Here is a 20901-nt window from a genome sequence, read left to right on the forward strand (position 1 = left end):
GTTTTGTTTATGTTTTTATTGTTTTTGTTTTTTAGATGACTATTTTAGAAGTATTTTAGGACAATGCTTGCCTGAGTCACTAAAGTTAATAAATTGTTTTCTTTTTATATGTGTTATTAGGTATTTTATAGGTTAACTCCACTGATTTACATACAAGAGCAATATAGTTATGGCGACCTTCCAGACTTTCAGAAACAGTCATGTGAAGACTAGAGCATCTGTCAGAAAAGTAAGTTCACTGTAGTAAATTACTTTTAGTGATAGTTTTAATAAAAATACTGTTTATTTGTATGTGTGTTATGCATACACTTATACCATTTTTTATGCCTTTCCTTAGTATAGCTGAATGACAAAAACTTCCGTATTTGCTGATGTGGAAATTGAAAGGTGTACTTGAATTTTCTAGATTTCACTTTACTTTTCATTCAAGATAGAGAGATACATTGAATATTAACTGGGAACCAAATATTACAAAAATCAGAAAGAGGTATATTTTCTACTCTATTAATTTTTTCTAACATTTTATTATGAAAAATTTTAAGTATATTAAGAAGTTAAAAGCATAGTGCACCCACACGTAAACCTGCATACCAAACATGCATATTCAGTAGGTAGTATTACTTTGTCTTATTTGCTCTGTGTGTGTGTGTGATTACTTTGCAGAACCATTTGAAAGGTAAAGTCTGAATGTCTTTTCGCCCCTGAACTCTTGAGCGTGCTTCTCCCAGGAATCACTGCATCCTCCCACATAACAATAATATCATTACCACATCTAAGAAAATTACATTTGATTCCCTCATGTCTAATTCCCAGCCATACTCACGTTTCTTTTACTACTCCTGAAATATCTTTTATAGTCTTCCCACCCACCCAACTCCCATTTTGGATTTACTGAGGCTCCTAGGCCTTAGGTTGCATTTGATGGTTATGACTTGTTTACATTTCTTATGGTCTGAAAGAGTTTCTCCTCTTTCTATTTATTTATTTAAAAACAAGTTTTTTAAGTTTATTTGATTTTTTTTGAAGTGACATAACCTCAAGATTTTATTGTCTTTATAATGAAAGAAAAGCCAAAGCTTAGAACTGGATCATGAGGCCCTTTCTCTTCTTATATCCTCACAGTTCACAATGCTTGTGCCTCTGAATAGCTAGAGTTCTTGTAGATATGCAGCTGGGCTCGCTGCAACATCTCCTCGAGAGTTTGAGCCTCTTTCTGGAAAATGGGCCTAATCTGCCCACCACAGCCCCTCTGCTTCCCGCCATGGTGCTGGGCACACAGACAACTCCTGCTCTTCTTGTACTGTGTCACTGTGGGGTCTTGTACTGTGGGGTCTCATACTTGTACTGTGTCACTTTGTGGGGTTGGTGCTTGCCACACTTCTTATAGAAAGTCCGGCAGGTTTTCAGAATATTCACCATGTCCATGAGAGTGCTGTCTCCCTGGTAAAGCCTCTTTTTTTTTTTTTTTTTAATTTATATTCAAGACTGACTAGGCCAGTTTTTTATAATGTTTCTCATTCTGGATTTGTCTTGTTTCTCATTCTGGATTTGGTTGTTTTCTCAAAGTGCTACTTAACTCTTCTCTCTTCTATATTTCATATAAACTAGAATTTCAGGTTTTCCTATGATCAGTGATGCAAAAATTGATCAGATGGGTAAGGTAGTAGTTCTGCCAGGCTGTCCATTTTCTATTTTTTAGTTAGCAAGTAATCTGTGGGATGATACTGGTTGTGCACAAACACCTTGTTTTTTTCCAACAGCCTTTCATCAGATATTTTTGGCATTCTTGATGACCCTTTCCTGAATTCGTTATTTCCTGGAAGTTGCAAAATGATGATTTTCCTAATTTTATCTTTTAGTGTTTTACGTTTATTAGCTGACATTCTTCTTTAAGAAAAGCTTTCTCTCATCAACCTTAGATGAACTACAGTATCTCCTATAAAGGCAGGATGAATGCTCTTTAATTACCAATTTTCAGATTAATGATTTAGTGGGATAGTCACCTCCACTGTTGGCAAGTGAGTTTTTTCCCCCACTCAGTCATTCATTCATTTGTGTTATTCTGGATTTTAAAAACTCTGTATTTTCCAATCCTTTATTTATTTATAGTCATTTATCCATTCCTCATTTAAGTTACTCACAGTGTCCCACACTTGCCCCCGGGGGCCCCTCCACGCGGGTGCCTGTGTCCTTTGGTCTCAGGCTCCTAGTTCTTTGATTACTTCCTTGATATCTAGTACAACAGATGGACCCCAGTGTCGCTTTCTACTTTCCATTCCTCAGACCTAGAATTGGCTGTTTCTTCAAAGAACCCTCAGTGGTATTTAGAAGCCAAGATCTGGGTACTAGGAATGCCCATTGCTTCTTCAGTGTCATGAGTTTGTATTGATAGTTCAGATTTCACATTCCAATTTGTTTTCTGAGTTCATGTTCGTATCTTAGCCTGAAAACCTCCACTCATTAATGAAAACAGAATCATTTAAAAATTTGAATATTTTCAAGCCCACAGAAAAGTTGGGCGAAAAGCCAGTACAATGAACACCATGTATACTCTTCACTTAGATTCACCCTCTGTTAGTTAACATTTTACCATAAGCATTGTATCCGAGTGTTTACACACACACACACACACACACACACACAGACATGCATACATACCACACACACACATGCATACACACTTCCCTTTTGTTCGTACACATAGACCCAGGGAAAAGTAGGTAGACTGAAAATCTACCTACGTAAGCAGAGGGCAAGGAAAGACCAAAGAAACGCAGGGTGCTCCAGTCAGGCCGTTAACAGGGTTCATTAAGGGAAACTTACATACAAGGCTCATCTTGGGCTGTGGCACGAGGAAGTGGATATCCTCCTCTGTGCTGCTTGGCAGGACTAAAGGGTCATGTAGAACAGAGCAGGGTGGATGGGGCACTGGACGTGTCCCAGATGAGGGAAAGATGTCTTCCGTGCTTGCCGGGGCAGGACAATGGCCCATTTCAGGAACCAGCACAGCGCGGGGCACCAGGGAGTCCATCAGACAGTCTCAGTAGATTTATGGGAAGCAGTATCCCTTCAGGATTTACAGGAACCAGCCTCTGTTCTGGCCTAGATCTAATCTAGCTCGTGGATCCAGCAGCGGGCAGGGAGCAGTCTCTCCTCCAAACCTGGTGAAACCATAAGAGAGTGGGCTGCAGACATTGTTTTACTTTTCTCCTGAATATGTTAGCATGCAGCTCTTAACATGAGCTTCCTTCCGCCCCTCAGAAAGTCATCAGCCCAATGACATCATGTACCATGCAGTCCATACACAGATTTCCCTACTAGTCTCAGGTATCCTTTTCCCTTGTCTCTCATCTGGGATCCAGTCAAGGTTCACACACTGGCTTATGGTCTCCCGAGTCTAGTCCATTTCAATGGTCTAGACTCTTCTCGTGACAGCGGATCCTGGAAGTCTGGCCTAGTCGTCTTGTAGAACATGCCCACCATCTGAATTCATCGGCTTTGCCCTGTGATAAGGTTTAGCAGGAACACCTCAGAGGTGATGTTGTGGTCTCTCCACTCTGTCATGTCCGGAGGTGCCAGGCTGGACCAGTTGTTTAAGATTGTAATAATCCCCAATATAAAGACACATATAAATCCCTTTGTAATTAATATGGTTAGTAAGTAGTCTGTGGGGTGATTCCATGAGACAGTGTGGGTATCCTGTTCCCCTGTAGCTTTTAATCCAGTGGATTAGGATACAATGATGATCCTTTCTTAAATCAGTAATCATATTGGGAATTATAAATTGTGTTTTCAAATTTTGTTACTGTGTCCATATTTGTTAGCCAGCATTCCTATATAAAGATGTGCTCTTTCCCACCCCACCCCATCCTACTATCTGTCTCTTTTAATGGATTCTTTTGATGCCCAAATTGTCCCAAATTTGGCCAGTGGGAATGTCTTCAAGTTGACTGTGTTCATGTGGAATGACCCAGTTAGTCTGAGCACTGCCTTGTGTTCTGTCACAATAAGATGTGTCAGCCACACCTCCTACTTTCTCTGCCTCAGACCTGGAACCATGCATTTTCCCAAGAAGCTCTAGTTCAATTTATTAACATTAGCACACATTTATTGGGTTCATATAGTACGCGAGGTACTGAAATCTGCGGGGAAAGATTGAGTAAAATACAGTTTTACAGTCTCTGGATTCAATCGTTTGGTGTAATGGCTAAGAAAGACAAATACATATGAAACCAGTAATTACAGTGTGTTGTGATACAGATTAAATGATGTTAATGTTCGAGCGATACAGTAGACACAGAAATTTATTGTGACTGAGGGTGGGGCAGTCGTCACAGGTCTTGCGGTGGGTAGGATTTCCGCAGGGAAGATCCAGGAGCAAGGACGGCTCGCAGAGAAGAGGAGATCAACAAAGCAGCAGGAGAGTAAGGCGGAAGCAAATGAATGTTCCATTTATGTCTGACTATAATACTCCTTCCTTTCTTTATGAACCTCTTCCCTTCCTCTGGTCCTTTGCATTTGTGACGTCCGTTCCCTGGCACGTCTGAAATGCCTTCCTTATTTTCATCATAGAGCTGCCCTGAGGTCCCCGAAAAGCTTTCCTTGGGGTTATTCTCTACCCTACCCCCATCACCAGCTTTGCTATGAGAGTGGTCACCGTCGTTAGCAGTCCTTACGGAGCTTCCACATCCTCTCACCCCTCATCCAAGCTGCCGCTCTGTTCTGCCAGTGACCTGGGTGTCAGGTGTGCGGTCTGTCAGGTTTCCTCGGGAGTCAGGGGCGCGGCCTGAGGGCCTCAGGGCCGCCCAGTAGGTTGAATGCCTGGGCTGTGCAGTGTGTGTTGTGAGCATGTGCAGCTCTCCTTAAGCATCTTGTTCTTCCCTCCTCTCAGCTGAATCGAGACCTGTATGCATCAAAAGATACATAATAATATGCCAAATGAATATTAATTGGAGAGTTAGTGACTTTCCATTTCAAATTACACTAGCTCCAGGGTCTTTCACCTTGTCTTAGAATTAAATACATTCAGACTATCTTTTCTTTTCAGAGCTTCAGTGAAGATGTATTCCAGTCTGTGAAGTCCTTGCTACAGAGTGAGAAGGAACTGTGCAGTGTGTCAGCAGAGGACTGTTTGAAGCAGGATGAACGTGCCAGTTTGACTGAGGTTTGACATATTAACTTGCTATATATACCCTTTCCTAACTGCATGATCTATTTTTAAAATGCCTCAAATCTTTACATACTGTTAGGTTGGTGCAAAACGAATTGCGGTTTAAAGGTTAAAAATAATTGCAAAAACCGCAATTTCGTTTGCACCAACCTAATAATATATGTATGAGAAGTAATTGTTTAATACCCGCTAACGTAATTGTCATGGTGCATTATAATGAGCACATTTGATTCAGTGGCCTTGTTGCCCACTCATCGGACATACAGCGCTGGATTAGATAATTCCTACTGTATTTGGTAAATGGTGCTTTAGTAGTAAAATTTTTTACTATGAAACATAAAATATATATTTATTTCTCATATTCATTTTTGGGGGGTTATTGTTAGTTTTCTTGATTGTTAAAATTCAGTGCTTTGATTCAAAATGAAAAAGTAGTGATACATTTATTTTGAAATTAAACTTAAAGATAAAATATACCACTTGCTCACCTGTTTCTGTGCTTCATTAGTGTTTCCAATCTTCATTTAAATATCTTACTATAAAAAGGAATAACACTTTATTCTACAATATAACCATAGTCCATAAGCACGTTTGTGTTACCAAGTAAGAGCGATACTAGGGTATTAGGTCATTGAATCTCAAAAATGAGGTATTAGGTTGTTAATTAAAAAAAAATAATTTTGAAATCGGTGCTCTTTTAGAAAACATTTTGATTGTTCTTATTTTGGGGAATGATTTTCTTTCCTTGAGATACTATATTTGAGGTAGTTCCCCAGGAAGATGAGCACAGCTCAATTTCTGTGGCCCTTGACTCTGCCCTTCTTTGTTCTCCCTTTCCCTGTATTTTTGTAAAGCTGAGACACTCAGTCTCCTCAGTTGTTGCCAAGTGTGGCAGGTCTCCTGTGTCCCTCTGCTCTCAAACGCTTTTCCAGCCTGTGTCCCGTCAGCTGCTTACGTGGTACCTTCCGAGCCCACATTCCTTGGTGAGGCCGTCCTCCTCCAATGGAACATAGAAGAGTCTACTGGCATCTTCTAAAGCCCAAGTCAGCTTCTTTTCTCTCTTTTGCATTTAGTAAAAGGAAACTTGAAAGAATAGAAGGAATGTCTGTCTCACTTTAGGGTGTGCATATCTCAGAGTTTCTTTTCTCGGAAGGACATTTGTTCCTTGAGTGTCTCTTTGGCACTGAGCGCCTGTGATGTGTGAGGTACTTCCCTCTACATTATCCGATTGCCCCTCCCAACGATGGAGGAAGTTGTATTGCCTTGACTTAACAGATGAGGAGACAGGCTGCTGGAGGTTGACAACTTTCCTAGATACCTAGAAGTTAACTGTACCAATTCTGTGAAGTAGTAACTTATAAATGAGTAAAGATCCTGGGGTCTTTGAAAATGCTGGCCTGATTCTGAATCATCAGAGGTCAAGAATATATCTAGTGTTGCTGAAATTTTCACTATGCTGTTTTGCCTCAGTTGCTAGGAATGATTAGCCGTATTGCCATCATTTAAGTATTTCATATTATTATCACAGTACTTGCCTAGTAGACAGTATACTATTTTGTCTCATGTGGAAAAAAAATTTCTTTCGATGATGTCAGACATAAAGGGTATAAAATTGAAAATAACACTTTTTTTTTGTCAGATTATAAAAGCAGTACATATTCCTTGTAGAAAAATGAGAAATACTGAAAGCATGAAAAAGAAACTATCATTAATCTTATGAATTAGGAAAAAAACAAAACCATGATAAAAAAAAGTAGCAAAAAATAACATCACTTAGAATTCCATCATCTGGAATTACTTGCTGCTCATAGTTTGGTGTGTTGCCTTCTAGTGGTATTTAGTGCCATGCGTATGTTTATAAAAATTAGGTTGAAATTGTGCACATACTCTATGTCATTTTTCTGTAACTTGTCCTTTTTACTTAATAATGTGACGTTTTCTCATAGCATTAGATATTCTTCAGAAATTGAATGTATATAAAGTTCTGCAGAGAAATTTCTATATAAGGGTATTGAGAAAAGTAAGTGATGAAACCACGGGGAGTCAGTAAGGATGTGGCCTTGGGGGCCCACCCAGGGAGGGCCTCTCTGAGGAGGTCACATTTAAGTTGGGTCTTGAGGAATGACAAGGACCTGGGCCTATAAAGAGCCAAGGAACAGAGATCCAGGTTGAGGGGTGCTGCTGTGAAGAACATACTGGGCATATTCTAGACCCAGAAGGGGGGCCCGGAATGTGTGTGCACTTAAGTGAGGCGAGGTGGAAGGCAGCAGCCCACCCAGGCCGTGGGGCTCAGTCAGGACTGCACTGGGAAGCAGGGAAGCCTTTGGACAGGAAAGTGACATGACAGTTACGGGGACAGGTGGCAGAGGCCTGAAGTGCAGACAGGTTGTGGTGGCAGGGGGATGGAGAGACGTGCATGTACGTGGGATGTTTTGGGAGCAGCACTGGTTGGGCTTGGTACGAAGTGGGCGTAGGAGGATTGAAAAACCACATTATGGAGCCAAATCTTTGGTGAAAAACTTTTGTAATCACCTTTCAAAAAAATCAGTCATCCTGTCCAAGAGAGCACGTATTTATTTACTTTAATTGAGGTATAATTGACACAAAGCATTATATTAATTTCAGGTACATAACATAATGATTTGATATTTGTGTATGACAATCCACATTTTAATGCTGTAAGTGCTGTTTCTTGTTTCTCATCTTTGTCAGTAATCTAATTGAGATAAAACTTTACAACTCTAGTTAATGGAGCTCTATTCTTTTTTTTATTCAGGTCACATTTCTAGGTTTTAATGAAGAAACCGATGCTGCTCACATACAGGTATGGTGATTCATTGAACTGGAAAGGACTGTGAGAGATTATTTGGAATAGATATTGAGACCATGAAAAAGCTGCCTTATTAGCCCAAAATTTACACTGAAGTCTTCTGTTATCATTCCTGTGTAAAGTTCGAAGATGACATTTTGAGATCAACTTTTGAGTGTGCTTGGACATTTTCACTTTCAGCGTTTTTGCTGAGTATGCTTCTGTGCAAAGCAGTTTTAGGTGAGAAGACCACAGAAGTCGTTTATCTGAGGAGGCTGCAAACCGCAGGCTAACTTTTTCTCTATCCTGTGTGTAATGTAGAACGTAAGACTTGTTTTTTAATTTGGATCGTTTTTATAATCTGACTTCACCAGTCAGATTCTTATATTTTCAAATGAGAGTAAAATGTAAAAGGTAAATGTTGTATAAAGGACCGATCAAGCCATGCAAAAATTTCAGCCTGTTTGATTTAGGCAGGTGTTGCCAGGGGGACTGATGAGGTTGAGATGAGGATCAGATTCAGTCGCATCGAGAGGGGCAGAAGCTGCTGCTGTAGCTGTGTCGGTATTCTGGGTCTGACCTCGAGCCGCTGCTTAGAACTTGTGGCCGCCATGTTCCCCTTATGCCAGTAAAGGTCTCCTGATGGACGAAGAAACAGCACTGCTCCGTTCTTTGTGTATGTCAGTGCATGTCAGGTGGTGAATGAAAAGTCTGCTGTGTGTCTTGGTGGTACTCTTGCCTGAAGGCAGCAGTTTAGGAGGAGGCACAAGAGGACATACTCTTGAGAATGGAAGGCTGAAAGGAGAAGTGTTCCACAGTATTTCTCTCTCTTATTCTACTTCCTCTTTAAGAGCTACTAATAAAACCCGGTTTATAAAGGAAAGTACTCTGTGAGGGTTCAAGGACGTTAATAATTCTTTAACTGGGTAAAATATTTACGTAAAAAGGACAAATGAGAAAAAACTATTTTCTTTCTTTCACCGCTTCATTAAATGATCAGTTAACGTCTAGTACAATACTTCAGAGAGGAACAACAGGATAGACTTTTATTTTACAAATATAAAACTTAAGTAACCAAATATGTGCATTCTGCAGTTAAGAATCGACTATGAAGGGGCGGACGGGTGGCTCAGTTGGTGAGACCATGAGCTCTGGGCAACAGGGTTGCCAGTTCAATTCCCACATGGGCCAATGAGCTGCACCCTTCACAACTAGACTGAAGGCAATGAGATGCCACTGAGCTCCCAGGACCGGATGGCTCAGTTGGTTGTGGTTGGAGCACGCGCTCTCAACCACAAGGTTGCCGGTTCGACTCACACAAGGGATGGTGGGCTGCGCCCTCTGCAGCTAAGATTGAACACGGCACCTTGAGCTGAGCTGCCGCTGAGCTCCCGAGCAGCTGGATAGCTCAGTTGGTTGGAGCGCGTCCTCTCAACCATAAGGTTGCCAGTTCTGCTCCCACAATGGATGGTGGGCTGCGCCCCCTGCAACTAAGATAAAAAGGACGACGACTTGGAGATGATGGGTCCTAGGGAAAACACACTGTTCCCCAATAAAGTCCTGGAAATACACACTGTTCCTCAATGAAGTCCTGTTCCCCTTCCCAATAAAATCTTTAAAAAAACCCAAAAAGTCCAGTATGAAAAATTTCACAGTTAAGCCTTAGGTCTGCAGGTTGACATTTGCAACTAAAAACTATTAAATGCCTAATTGTCATGGATGTTTGAGGTACCATGGGTAATTTTTTTGTAGCTTGATATTAATACATTTAAAAAGCTACAGACATAGCAGATGTTAAAATACTTTAGTACATTTTATTTTTGAGTTTTTAAAAAATTGATTATGGTTGTTGATAAATGGTTATGTTGACTATTATGAACTGGAAAATTTATTAACCAGTGGGCCTTATGATTTTTGGATTGGACCTACGTTACATGAACCTTAACAGAAATGTTATTCTACAGTGTTATTTATTGTGTTATTGTTTTAAATTAGGATTTAGCTGCAGTTTCTTTGGAACTTCCAGATCTTCTGAATTCCCTGCACTTCTGCAGTCTAAATGAAAATGAAATTATTTGTATGAAGAATATAAATAAATCATCAGATGTAAACAATGGTTCTCTAAATGAGGTAACTTTTATATATCATTTCTAGTGAGTTTTTCAGGGCAAATTTTCTAATGACATTTGATAGAGAGTATTAAACTTTTAAATGCCTGGGTGAAGTTTCTTTCTTTTCTTTCTTCCTTCCTTCTTTCCTGCCTGCCTTCCTTCCTTTCCTTCCTTCCATTCCTTCCTTCCTTCCTTCCTTCTTTCCTTCTTTCTTTTTTTCTTTCTTTCTCTTTCTCTCTCTCTCTCTCTCTCTCTCTCTGTCTCTCTCTCTCTTCTACCTTAAGGAAATGATTCATAAGAAATCTTAACTCATGAAACTTTGAAATCACTGAAGGATAGAGTAATTTTGGTCATAGCTTTCAATTAGGTTTTCCATGTATGAAGTTTCATAAATGGTATGCAAGTACAGACTAGTTTGTTTTTTCCTGAACATTATTATTTCTAGATTTCTTGAACTTCTAGCTTTGTATAAGTAATAGGAATTTCCCCTTTATGGCCAATTCAAAATTTATGTAAATATTGTGCTTTGTGTTTTAGACAACATACTTTAACTCACTTTCTGGTTAAAAAAAATTCAATGTAAAGTGGACATCTGCAGATGTGTTTTTCATTTTTATAAAAAATTGTTATCATTTCAGACAGGTGATTAGTTTTATAACAGTCAGCTTTTAGTTCTTTAAGTATTGTTTTGTTGATAATGCGTCAAAGAAAAATGTTTTGCATGTTATACCTCCTAAAAATTGAATTTTAGTAGGTTTAAAATTTGGATTATTTATTCCAAACATAAAATACTACTGTGTTCGTTTATGAGATTTGTACATAAAAGTAGGACTGCTCGCTTCATTTCCTTAATACATTTTACTTTATATTTACTTTGTTTTATTTGCTAGAACATAAAAGATAATAGCTATTTAGTTTCCAGTTCTTTTTAATAAATCATTTGTAATATTTCTATTTTTAAAGATAGTATATATAGTATGTATGGAAAAAATCTGATGACTTGTATTCTTAAACAAAGCTATGTACCTTATTGTAAATTGTAATACTATAGAAATTTAGGTAAAAGGAGGGGACGGTTCTCTTATAATAGAGGAGAAGGTGATACCATGCTGAAAATTACAGGAAAATGAGATACAAAAATAGAATCTGGTTCCTGCCTTCAACCAGTTTACAATGTAGTTGGTGAGCTAAGTGAATGACTAAATAAGAAAAATCACAGGGCTGTGCAATAACATAGGAAAACATAATTGCGGAAGGAATGGATAGTAAGTTCTGTAACAGTTAAGGAGATAGAATAAGGAGAATTTCAATAACCTGGATAAGAAAAAGATGGGAGGAAAAGAGACTGGGGAATGAGAAACGTTGTGCTGAAAGAACGAAGAAAAGAATTAATCATTACAAAATCAGGGAGCCTTTCCAGATGCATGCCTTTCTTCTTTTTTTTTTTCCTTTTTCTGAAATTGTGTTATTTCTAGGCTTTACTTCCAGATAATATGTTTTGTGTGCATAATATACTTTGAAATTAAAATATTTTTATCATTCTTTTTTCCAAGAGTCATTATTCTGGAATGCTTTGTGTCATGAGAGTGTCCCCTACATTACCAAGACTCAGAGTTGATTTTATCTTCAGTCTCCTGAGTAAATATGCTACTGGGATACGATACACCCTGGATACATACCTGCGTCAGAAGCGCCAACTGGAGGCCACTATTGAAGATGATGACGACACTAACCAGTCCGTGTCATCCATAGAGGATGACTTTGTCACAGCCTTTGAGCATTTAGAGGAAGAAGAGACTTCGAAGCCATACAATGATGGTTTGTCCTTTACTTGACTTTTTCTTGAAATAGGGAATTAAAGTTCAGTTTTAAAAGTTTTAGGGCCTACTTAGTTGAAATTGATTCACTTTAACTTTCTTTTCCCATTGTCCAAGAAATTAATTTTCTTGTGACATTTAAGTTTATTGCTATCTGGTTTTTGGTTTTACGGTTTCTGTTCTTATTTTGGTAGAACTGTTTACATCATTACCTCAAGTGTTTGGAACATGCCTAGTTTCAAATTTGAGAGGAATTAGCTGGCAGGAATTAGTGTTTTTAACACATGTGACAGCATACTAAGCCTTCCATAGACCACGTATTCCCAAATGTCACATAAAATGAAATTATTTTAGTTACAGGTGTATCTGCTTTCAAGTGTGACTGGGGATGAATCTGTAAAACAACATAGTTTAGAAGACACTTATACATTACAAATAAATATTTCAGGCTTGGAGTCTACTTATCCCCATTGATGTAAATGAATTTTTAAAAACCTCTGTCTAAGGATAACGTGGTCATGTTACTCTTTTACTGCAGGAGTGAACATTTCTGCACTAAAAAGCCAGTGTGATGCTGCTTCACAGACGACTTCTGGTCACCATTTAGAAACCCATGATTTAAGGATTCTGGTTAGCTCTGGACGGCAGAAGTCGTTGGCTAAACCTTCAACTTCCTTAAGAAATATTCTGGGATGTAAAGAACGACCTGTGAGAACGTCAGTCACAACATCAGTTTCTGAGCCTTGGGTCCAAAGGAGTTTCTATAGGTCACCTAAAGATAACGGTGGTGATACACAGAAACTGGTGTTTTCTTCTTCTCCTGCCTCCTCCTCTGAATCGGAATGCTCAAGCCCCAGTCCTGTTATATTCTTAGATGAAGAAGGGTATCAGAAAAGTTTAAAAGCAAAACTTGAATTACCTAAAATTCCTGTGATGAAAGATGACATAGAGGATTCAGACTCAGAAGTGAGTGAATTTTTTGATAGTTTTGATCAGTTTGATGAACTAGAACAAACTTTAGAGACTTCTTGTCCATTTCTAGAAGATCCTGTCATAGGGAAGCCATCCCAAAAGAAAGGGCACAAACATGAAAAGCTTGGTTCTGTAACCACTACAATGAACCCTCAGAAATTCAAGTTTGACCGTCCAGCTCTCCCAGCTAACGTTAGAAAGCCGACCCCTCGGAAACCGGAATGCCCTTTCAGTAATCTGTGTGATGCTCCAGGGTCCCCTCGCCCGGTGAAGACATCCGGGGAGGACAGTGGCCTGTTTAGCCCCATTCGCTCCTCTGCTTTTAGTCCTCTTGGAGGCTGCTCACCTGCTGAATGTTGTTGCCAAACGCATCTTGGTGGAGATCAGATTCATGAAAATCATGATTCTATTTATGATACCTACGAAGATTATGCGAATAGCATGTCATGTGAAGTTCTGGGCTCGGTTCTTCATACCCAACATACTAATGCAACATCACATGCTAATAGTATTAAAAAGGGAGAAAGGAAAACCATGGCTCTGAAGAGGGGAAGCCTCGATCAGAAAAGTAAATCTAAAAATAAGTCCTTAATGATTAAAGATAGCATTCAGCAATTTGCAGTGGACCTTGTGGAAAGAAGTTTCGGCGGTGCCTTTAAAGACTTGCAGAAAGGAGTCTCTTCGTGTACCAACGCACTGTGCCATTTAGCCATCAAACTGACATCCTCTGTGTTTCAGATGGCGTTCAGTGAACTGAGGAGGCAGCGTGCGTTTTCACTGAGAGAGCGCGCCGTTAGTGGGCTGGCAGGTTTTTTGGTGAGTGAAGCTTTGTCAAATGCCTTCAGAGACTTGCACTACGTAAGGAAGCAGATGTTTACAAGCACAGTTGCCGGGTTTGCCGCAGACCTTGCTGAACAGCTCGTTTTCGAAGGCATCATGGAGGTGTGTCAGTTTTCATGTCCTCCAACACCCGCATCTCCACAGGGCCGGTCATTTGCCTATGAAGACAGAGTCGTGAAGTCATACGCAAAAGATTTGTCTGAATCCGTAATACAGGAAGCATTCATTGAGCTCTCACAGGCTGATGTGACCTTTACGCCTTCGGCAGCAGTTAGTGTTTCTACAGATAACATAAAGCGTGTGAGTGCAGACAACGCAGTGCCATCCACACAGACCTCCACATGTCCCCCTGCTGCTAATCATCAGGCAATGATGCTGACAAAACCAATGCAGGAATATAAAAAAGAGTACACAGTACAGCAGGCCTTGTTTTGTACTTCCGGAATCGTTACTTCTATTCCAGTGCCCCTGGCAGGAAGTGCTCTTCTCCCGTATCACTTTTCATCTAACACACATCAGGCAAAGTCCCATCTGCCATCTGGTGAGAGTAGTTCGAATGGCGGTGATTCTACTGAAGCATGTGTTTCCACAGAAAACAAAGACGAGAAAACAGCTTGTCTCCGGAATATTTGTTTATCTTCAGAACACAATCCAGGTAACTACAATGATTTTAAAGCAACTAACGATGATGCTGAAATGCAGAGCGCTTCAGAATTAACAAGTGATCCTGTGATTATTAGCAACTTCTCTGCAGCAATGGTGCATACGATAGTAAATGAGACTTTAGAGTCCGTGACATTGTGTAAAGTGACAAAAACTGTTGATGAACACACAGATTGTTTAACTAAAGCAGCCAACGGAAAGCCTTTCCACTGTGATCGAGCGACACTGCAGCGGGGTGAAGCCAGCACAGGGGACATGTTTGCTGATCGATTATCGAAGTCTGTTATTAAACCTTCCCTAGATGAAAGCAAATCAGTGATCCGAAATGCAGAGAAAAGTGTGGTACCCAAGGAAGGTTTGCCTGTTGAAGAAGAGTCCCAGTTGACCTTGGAAAAGCTTCCCAGATCTCTTGATTCTCCAGCTCACTTAACTCTCTGTTCACTTCCAGTAGTGAAGGATTGTGTTGCAGAATGCAAGGGTCTTACAGCCCAGGGATTTTCTGTAGAGACAGCACCACGTTGTTCAACTACAGCAGGGCAGAAACCTGATTCGAAAGAAGTTGCTATGGACAAATCAGTGAAAAAGTGTCATTTGAATAATACTACAGCACCGGAGCACTTGTCGTTTGGGCAAGAAAGCCCTTTTCCCCATTCACATACTTTCTCATCGACAGTGCATACGTGTGTAGATGGTTTGCATGTGGAAGATAAACAGAAAATCAGGGATGGCAATGCAATACCTGATACTCCTCCATCAACGCCTCTAGTACCGTCCCAGGCTAGTTCCGAATGGGATTTCAAGAATTTAACCAAAAAGCTCAAGGGGGAGTTAGCAAAAGAATTCGCACCTGCTACACCACCTTCTACACCTCACAACTCATCTGTTGGTAGTTTGTCTGAAAATGAACAAAATGCTATTGAAAAAGAGGAGTTCATGTTGAAACTCATGCGATCTCTTTCAGAAGAAGTGGAAAGCGGTGAAGGAGAAGAGCATTCAGCAGTGGCCGCGAAGTCAGAGCTCTCAGGGAAGAGAGTTCAGTTCGCAGATGCCTTAGCTACGCACGTCATTTCTCTCGCAACTGAAATGGCAGCTCTCCATTTAGATACCAGAACCATCCAGGACCCCAAGGTTAAAAGCCCTTGCTTAAATATGCAGAGTCAAAGAAGTGCATACCCCCCTTGTGTACATCGCTCCGATGAAAATTTACAAACCTTATGCAATTTTGCAGGTGATATGGCAGCAGAAGTCATTACGGAAGCTGAGAAAATAGCAAAAACTAGGAGTTGTCTGTTGTTCGAGCAAAAGAAGAACAGTTGTTACGTTGACGGTGACCCAGATTTTAGGTCAGAAGAGAAGCTGGAGATAGAGGCTGTCACACACCCAAGAGAAGTCGATCGATTTATTCTTTCATCACCGTTACGTTCTTCTATGTCAGGTCTGACGTACAAGTATCCCAGTTGTGAAAGTGTGACAGACGAGTATGCAGGTCACATTATCCAAATATTGAAACAGGAAGGTGGGGACAGGGACTTACTGGTGGATCAGTATGCCAATCGACTTGCTTATCGATCTGTCAAAGCAGGGTTACAAGAAGCAGCTAAGTCGGCCAAAGTGACGTGCAACTCAGGCATGCCCGTCGTGCACAGTTCACAGGTGAAAGCCAACAGCGAACTCTTCACGCTCTTAAGTAAAGAACACCGCCCGGAAGCGGAGAAAAGAAGACAAAGTAAAAGGAATGGAGGTTACCTTTGTAAAAATCCAGCTTGGGAATGGACACGGGACACAAACAGAAGTGAGTGCTCTGAACTGTATAACTTTTCAGCCTCTCTTGCTCACAGTATAACCCGGGATGCTCAGAAGGAGCTGGTCGTGCCTACGGGTGGCTTGCCAAAGTCCTCAGCCTATTCTTGCCTTTGTGAAAAATCCAGGTGTGATGAAGATACCACGTCGCATGTTGAGCCAGCATTTCCTCAGTCTCTTCAGCCTTCCTCCCAGAGTCACAGATTTTGCCACAGTACAGGCGGCTTCCATGGGTGTGGTCACCGGGAGAAGGTCGCTCCTGCTGTAGAACAGTATGCGAGAAGAATAGTGGATGACACGTTAGGGCTGAGTTTAGGATGCGCGGTTTTCCACGTGGCTGAGACCGCAGAAGTGGCAGAGAGGGTCACTTACACAGAAAAGCTGTCACCACTTCTAAGTCAAGCTTGCAGATACTGTGACCATAAAGAACTCCAGGACTGCCATGGAAATTCACCTCAACCCTTTTCCCGACAGGATTCACTTGCTCGTAGTAAGCCAGTTTCTAATTCAAAATTGGGCAGCATCTATCAAAAATCTAGAATTTTTCATCTTGATGTCCCTCAAATTCATGTCGATCTTGATAAGACAGTGCTTGCTGAGATGATAGTTGCCGAAGCTATTGAAAACGCAGAGAGAGAGCTGAGCAGTACCAGTCTGGCGGCCGACAGTGGCATTGGCCAAGATGGTGTTAGCTTCGCCGAAAGCCTTACTGCAGAAATACTGACGTCAGCGATGATGAATGTTGGACACGCTGTTAGCAGGTACATTTCAGGTTTCTTTGGGGTCTTATGGTAAAATAAAGCATTACACTCCATCATGTGTGTCTTAGGTCTTGCTCACAAAAGGAGGATTATTTTTAACCTCCATTAACAAAAAAATTTCCCTATTACAGTTGTGTATTGTTTTATATCCCTACATAGCACTTTCACACCCCTTGTTTCATTATCCCACAATAGCCCTTTGAGGGAAGGTAGTAACCATTTCCGGAGCAGGAAGATGAGGCTAATCCCCTTGCCCAAGTTCACTGGAGCTCTGGAGTAGGGAAAGCTCAACCAGAAACAGCTGGAGAATTTTAGACAGCAAATGGAGAGTATTGCCTTGTTAATTTACTATTCGGAGATTAAATTTTTATACAGCACTTTCTTTTTCCTCTTCACAAAGGTAAGTTGTATTTTTGTTTTTGTTTTAATAAAGAGCATAATTTAACCGTAGTGCGATTGGAAAGAAAACAGAAATTCTCCAAATACTTCACCACAGCCACCAGTTCTCTCGCTAGATCACCATCTAAGGGGACAGCTCTTTCTGGTGGTCCTACAGTGTCCTGTGCTTCAGCAGCTGTGTATTATGTTCAGAGAATGTAACACCTGAGTGAAAATTTTTACTGTTAACCTTCATTCTCCCTGGGAAGATATCGAGACTAACTTGTGTTATTAGTTTCTAAGATTATATTTGTTAGTCCCACTGGACAGAGAAAAGGCCCTGAGTACAGGTGGAATTTAATTAGATCACACGGTACCTCAGATTTTTTAGTAGCTTTTGTCAGAGCCTTGACAAAGACAGCTGCTTTCCTGCACCGTCTTAGAATAGGGAGATGCAGTTTGGCCAGGATGCCTTGAAAATAGCATCCTCTTGAGATGACAGATGCTGTAGGTTTCTGGTGAACTTGGGAAGTTCTCTTTCACCATAATCAGGTAGCCTTCTTTCTCCCAGACCAGGTGTAGGCAGACTGTAACCCGTGGGCGAAAACTGGTATACTGCTTGTTTTCATATGGTCTGTGAGCTATGGATGGTTTTTATATTTTTTAAGTGTTTGAAAAACATCAAAAGAATACTGTTTTGTGACATGTGGAAGTTATATGAAACTCGAATTTCAGTGTTCACAAAGTTGTTTTGGAACACAACCATGCTCATTTATTTACGGCTTGTCTATGGCTTGTTTTATGTCCCGTGGCAGAGTTGAGTAGTTGCAACAGAGACCTTATAGCCAGCAATGCCTAAATGTTCTCTCTCTGTCCATTTATAGACAAAAGTTGAACCTTTGTCCTAGACCCACATTTTCTTTGTTCATGACTGCATATTTCTTCCTAATAATAGACATAAGAGTTAATAAATATACAAACGAATAAGTGGCAACAATAGGCTAGGCCTTTCAATAATTGAAGAACTTTCCTCAAACAAAAGTGGCCTCAGGCTGTTTTAACTGTTTCCTTGCCCCCTCTTCCATCCCAGCCTCGGGAGGAAAAGCGACTCCTGGCCTCTGGTCATCCGTTAGCTTAAGAGTCTAAGACATCCCCCCCACCCCGCCAACCCCCCCACTCCTCCCCGCCCCAGGGCCTGGCGAATGCCTTTGCCATGATTCCTCAGTGTTGTCACTTTTCCTTCTTAGAGCTGGGTGAGTAGATGGATCCCTGGAGTTATTTCTGTAAGCCAGTGCTGTCTAATTCCAACGTTTTATCCAGGCTGGTAGACTATTTGTTTGTATTTCTTTTTCCTCTTTCTCTTTTTTTCTTAATAATTGTTCTAGGGCTCTGTAAGTGCTGACGATTAAAAGTTGACTAGGTATATGTACCATGTTCTGTTTCTCATTTTCTCTTTCTAAAGTTAAAATGGTTTGTCTTTCAAGCTTTAAGAGGGATTCATTCAAATGGATTATTTTTAAAGGTATTATTTGGATTATTTCACTAGTGTCCCTCTTCTTATAAATGTTTGATTCGTGAAAATAACCACAAATATTTCACAAAGCTGTAATGTACAGAGGGATGACACATGAATGTCAAATAGGTAACTATATGACAGTGCACTTTTAGAAGAACAAAATATCTAAACTGTACTGAGTTATTTTTTCAGAGCCAAAATAACTTAGCAGTTATTAAAAAAAAATAAACTCATCTCTGGACCCTGTCTAGTGGGTCATTAGCCAAAAAACCATTAGATTGTGGCACATATTGGGGAAAATGTTAAAAAAAAAAAAAGGTAACCCTGTATTATGTTTCAGAAGTGTAGTTTTACGTCCCCTGACTGCCCAATGTGACTGGTTGGTATATCTTAAATACAAAATGTATTATCTCAAAGTGCTATTGTAGGATCGGGATACAGAAGTAAGTAAAACAGGCAAAAATACGTGTTCTCTTGGACCTTATACTTTATAGTAGAGTAAGACAGACAATAAGTAAAAGGTGTAGTATGTCATACGATAACAAGTGCTTTGGAGGAAAACTAAAGCAGGACTGGAGTTAGTGCTGGTGGGTGACAACACGTGTGGGTGGTTTGCAGTTTTGAACAGGTAGCACAGAAAGCAAGTCTGACAAAGTAATGTTTGAGCAAAGAGCCAAAAGTGAACACAAGAGAGTAAGTCACATGAGAATCGGAGAAGAGGTTTCCAGGCAAAGGGGTGGGACTGCGTGTTGGGGAAACAGCAGAGGGTGGAGTGCGTGACCAGGAGAGGAGTAGGAGAGAAGGTGGTGGCTGTCAGAGGGTGTACTGGATAGACCGTTAGAAGGATTGGACTCTTACTCCGATTGGTGAGAAGCCACGAGGAGATTTTGATCGGAAGACTAACATTTTCCCTCTTCATGTTTAAACTGCTATGTTGAGAATAAAATGAAGAGGGGGCAATTACAGTAATTGAACGGTGAATGGCCCTTCTTGTGAAGATGGAATAAAAATATAAATGCGAAGTGTTATGATGCACACTCAAAATCTTGAAGAGATTTGGCTGGTTTGACTATTATTGGCTTCACTGGCAGAACTAGAATTCCATGAACTACTTTTTTTGTTTTCAAAGCCAGAAAAAGTTTTTTTGCCTTTTTCTTTTTCTTTCCTTCCTACCTTCCTTCCTGTCTTCCCTTCCCTTCCCTTCCCTTCCCTTCCCTTCCCTTCCCTTCCCTTCCCTTCCCTTCCCTTCCCTTCCCCTTCCCTTCCCCTTCCCCTTCCCTTTCCCTTTTCTTTTCTTTCTTTTGTACAAATAACAGCACTGTCTTAATAAGCAGATGATAAACTTAGGAACTTGTATTCCCTCATCATGGTCCCAGTTGAAAATACCAAGTGCTTTAAAGAGAATTTAGATAAATGATGTGCCTGGGATGGATCCATAGTAGATTAACAAGGTAAGTTAGGGTGTCGGTGGGGACCTCAGTTAACGTGGGCATTGATATGCTGCCCTGCAAGTCTCTCTCTCTCTGTTAGCAGATACCACTGGTCTGACACTGAATATCATGTCCTGTTTTTGTCATCTTTGTCATCAAATGGATACTCTTATGATTCAGAATCTGACGCTTTGGGGTTGAATTGATCTTTCTTGTTTCTTTTATTTTTAGTCCAAAAGAAATAGAAGACTTTCAGTCAACTGAGTCTTTGGGTAGCCTTCAGCTGAATCTCAGTGTTGCGGATGACAGCTCTGGTAGCTGGTCTCATTTAAGTCTCGAAGATGAACACCAAGATGAAAGCAGCAGTTTTCATCATCTAAGTGAAAGGTAACTGAAATTTTATGTGCTATTGCGTAGTTTAGGTCCCCACGCCACAGACATGAGCTACCAGTTTATCTTGAGTATCATTTAGAATTTCGAATTTCAAAATCTATCATTATTTTCAAAATGTACTCTATTACTCATAGTATGTTTCTAATGGTTTTTGACATTTATTAAAATAGTATTAGCTGAGCTCCTTTTCTCTGGATGTGCCAAGAGTTGATTTGAAAAATGTTGCATACACTTGATTTTA

The 20901-nt window shown here is 40.4% G+C and overlaps 1 protein-coding gene across 9 annotated transcripts in view; it reads left to right on the plus strand.

Annotated features, from left to right (window-relative positions):
* Nucleotides 1-20901, plus strand: part of AKAP11 (A-kinase anchoring protein 11) — a 47907-nt gene that overhangs the window by 13300 nt on the left and 13706 nt on the right. For 6 of the 9 annotated variants that reach the window (XM_081046422.1, XM_081046421.1, XM_081046424.1 and 3 more), the window contains 7 exons: nt 121-229; nt 5048-5164; nt 7947-7994; nt 9975-10109; nt 11644-11908; nt 12446-16943; nt 20499-20654. In XM_081046422.1, the coding sequence (XP_080902548.1) occupies nt 170-229; nt 5048-5164; nt 7947-7994; nt 9975-10109; nt 11644-11908; nt 12446-16943; nt 20499-20654 (5279 nt within the window). In that variant the 5' untranslated portion in view covers nt 121-169. The remainder of the gene's footprint in view (nt 1-120; nt 230-5047; nt 5165-7946; nt 7995-9974; nt 10110-11643; nt 11909-12445; nt 16944-20498; nt 20655-20901) is intronic. The other 3 variants (XM_081046428.1, XM_081046426.1, XM_081046425.1) reach the window with 1 other exon arrangement.

This window comes from Rhinolophus hipposideros (genome assembly GCF_964194185.1).
Source record: "Rhinolophus hipposideros genome assembly, chromosome: 4".
NCBI classification, from domain to species: Eukaryota; Metazoa; Chordata; class Mammalia; order Chiroptera; family Rhinolophidae; genus Rhinolophus; species Rhinolophus hipposideros.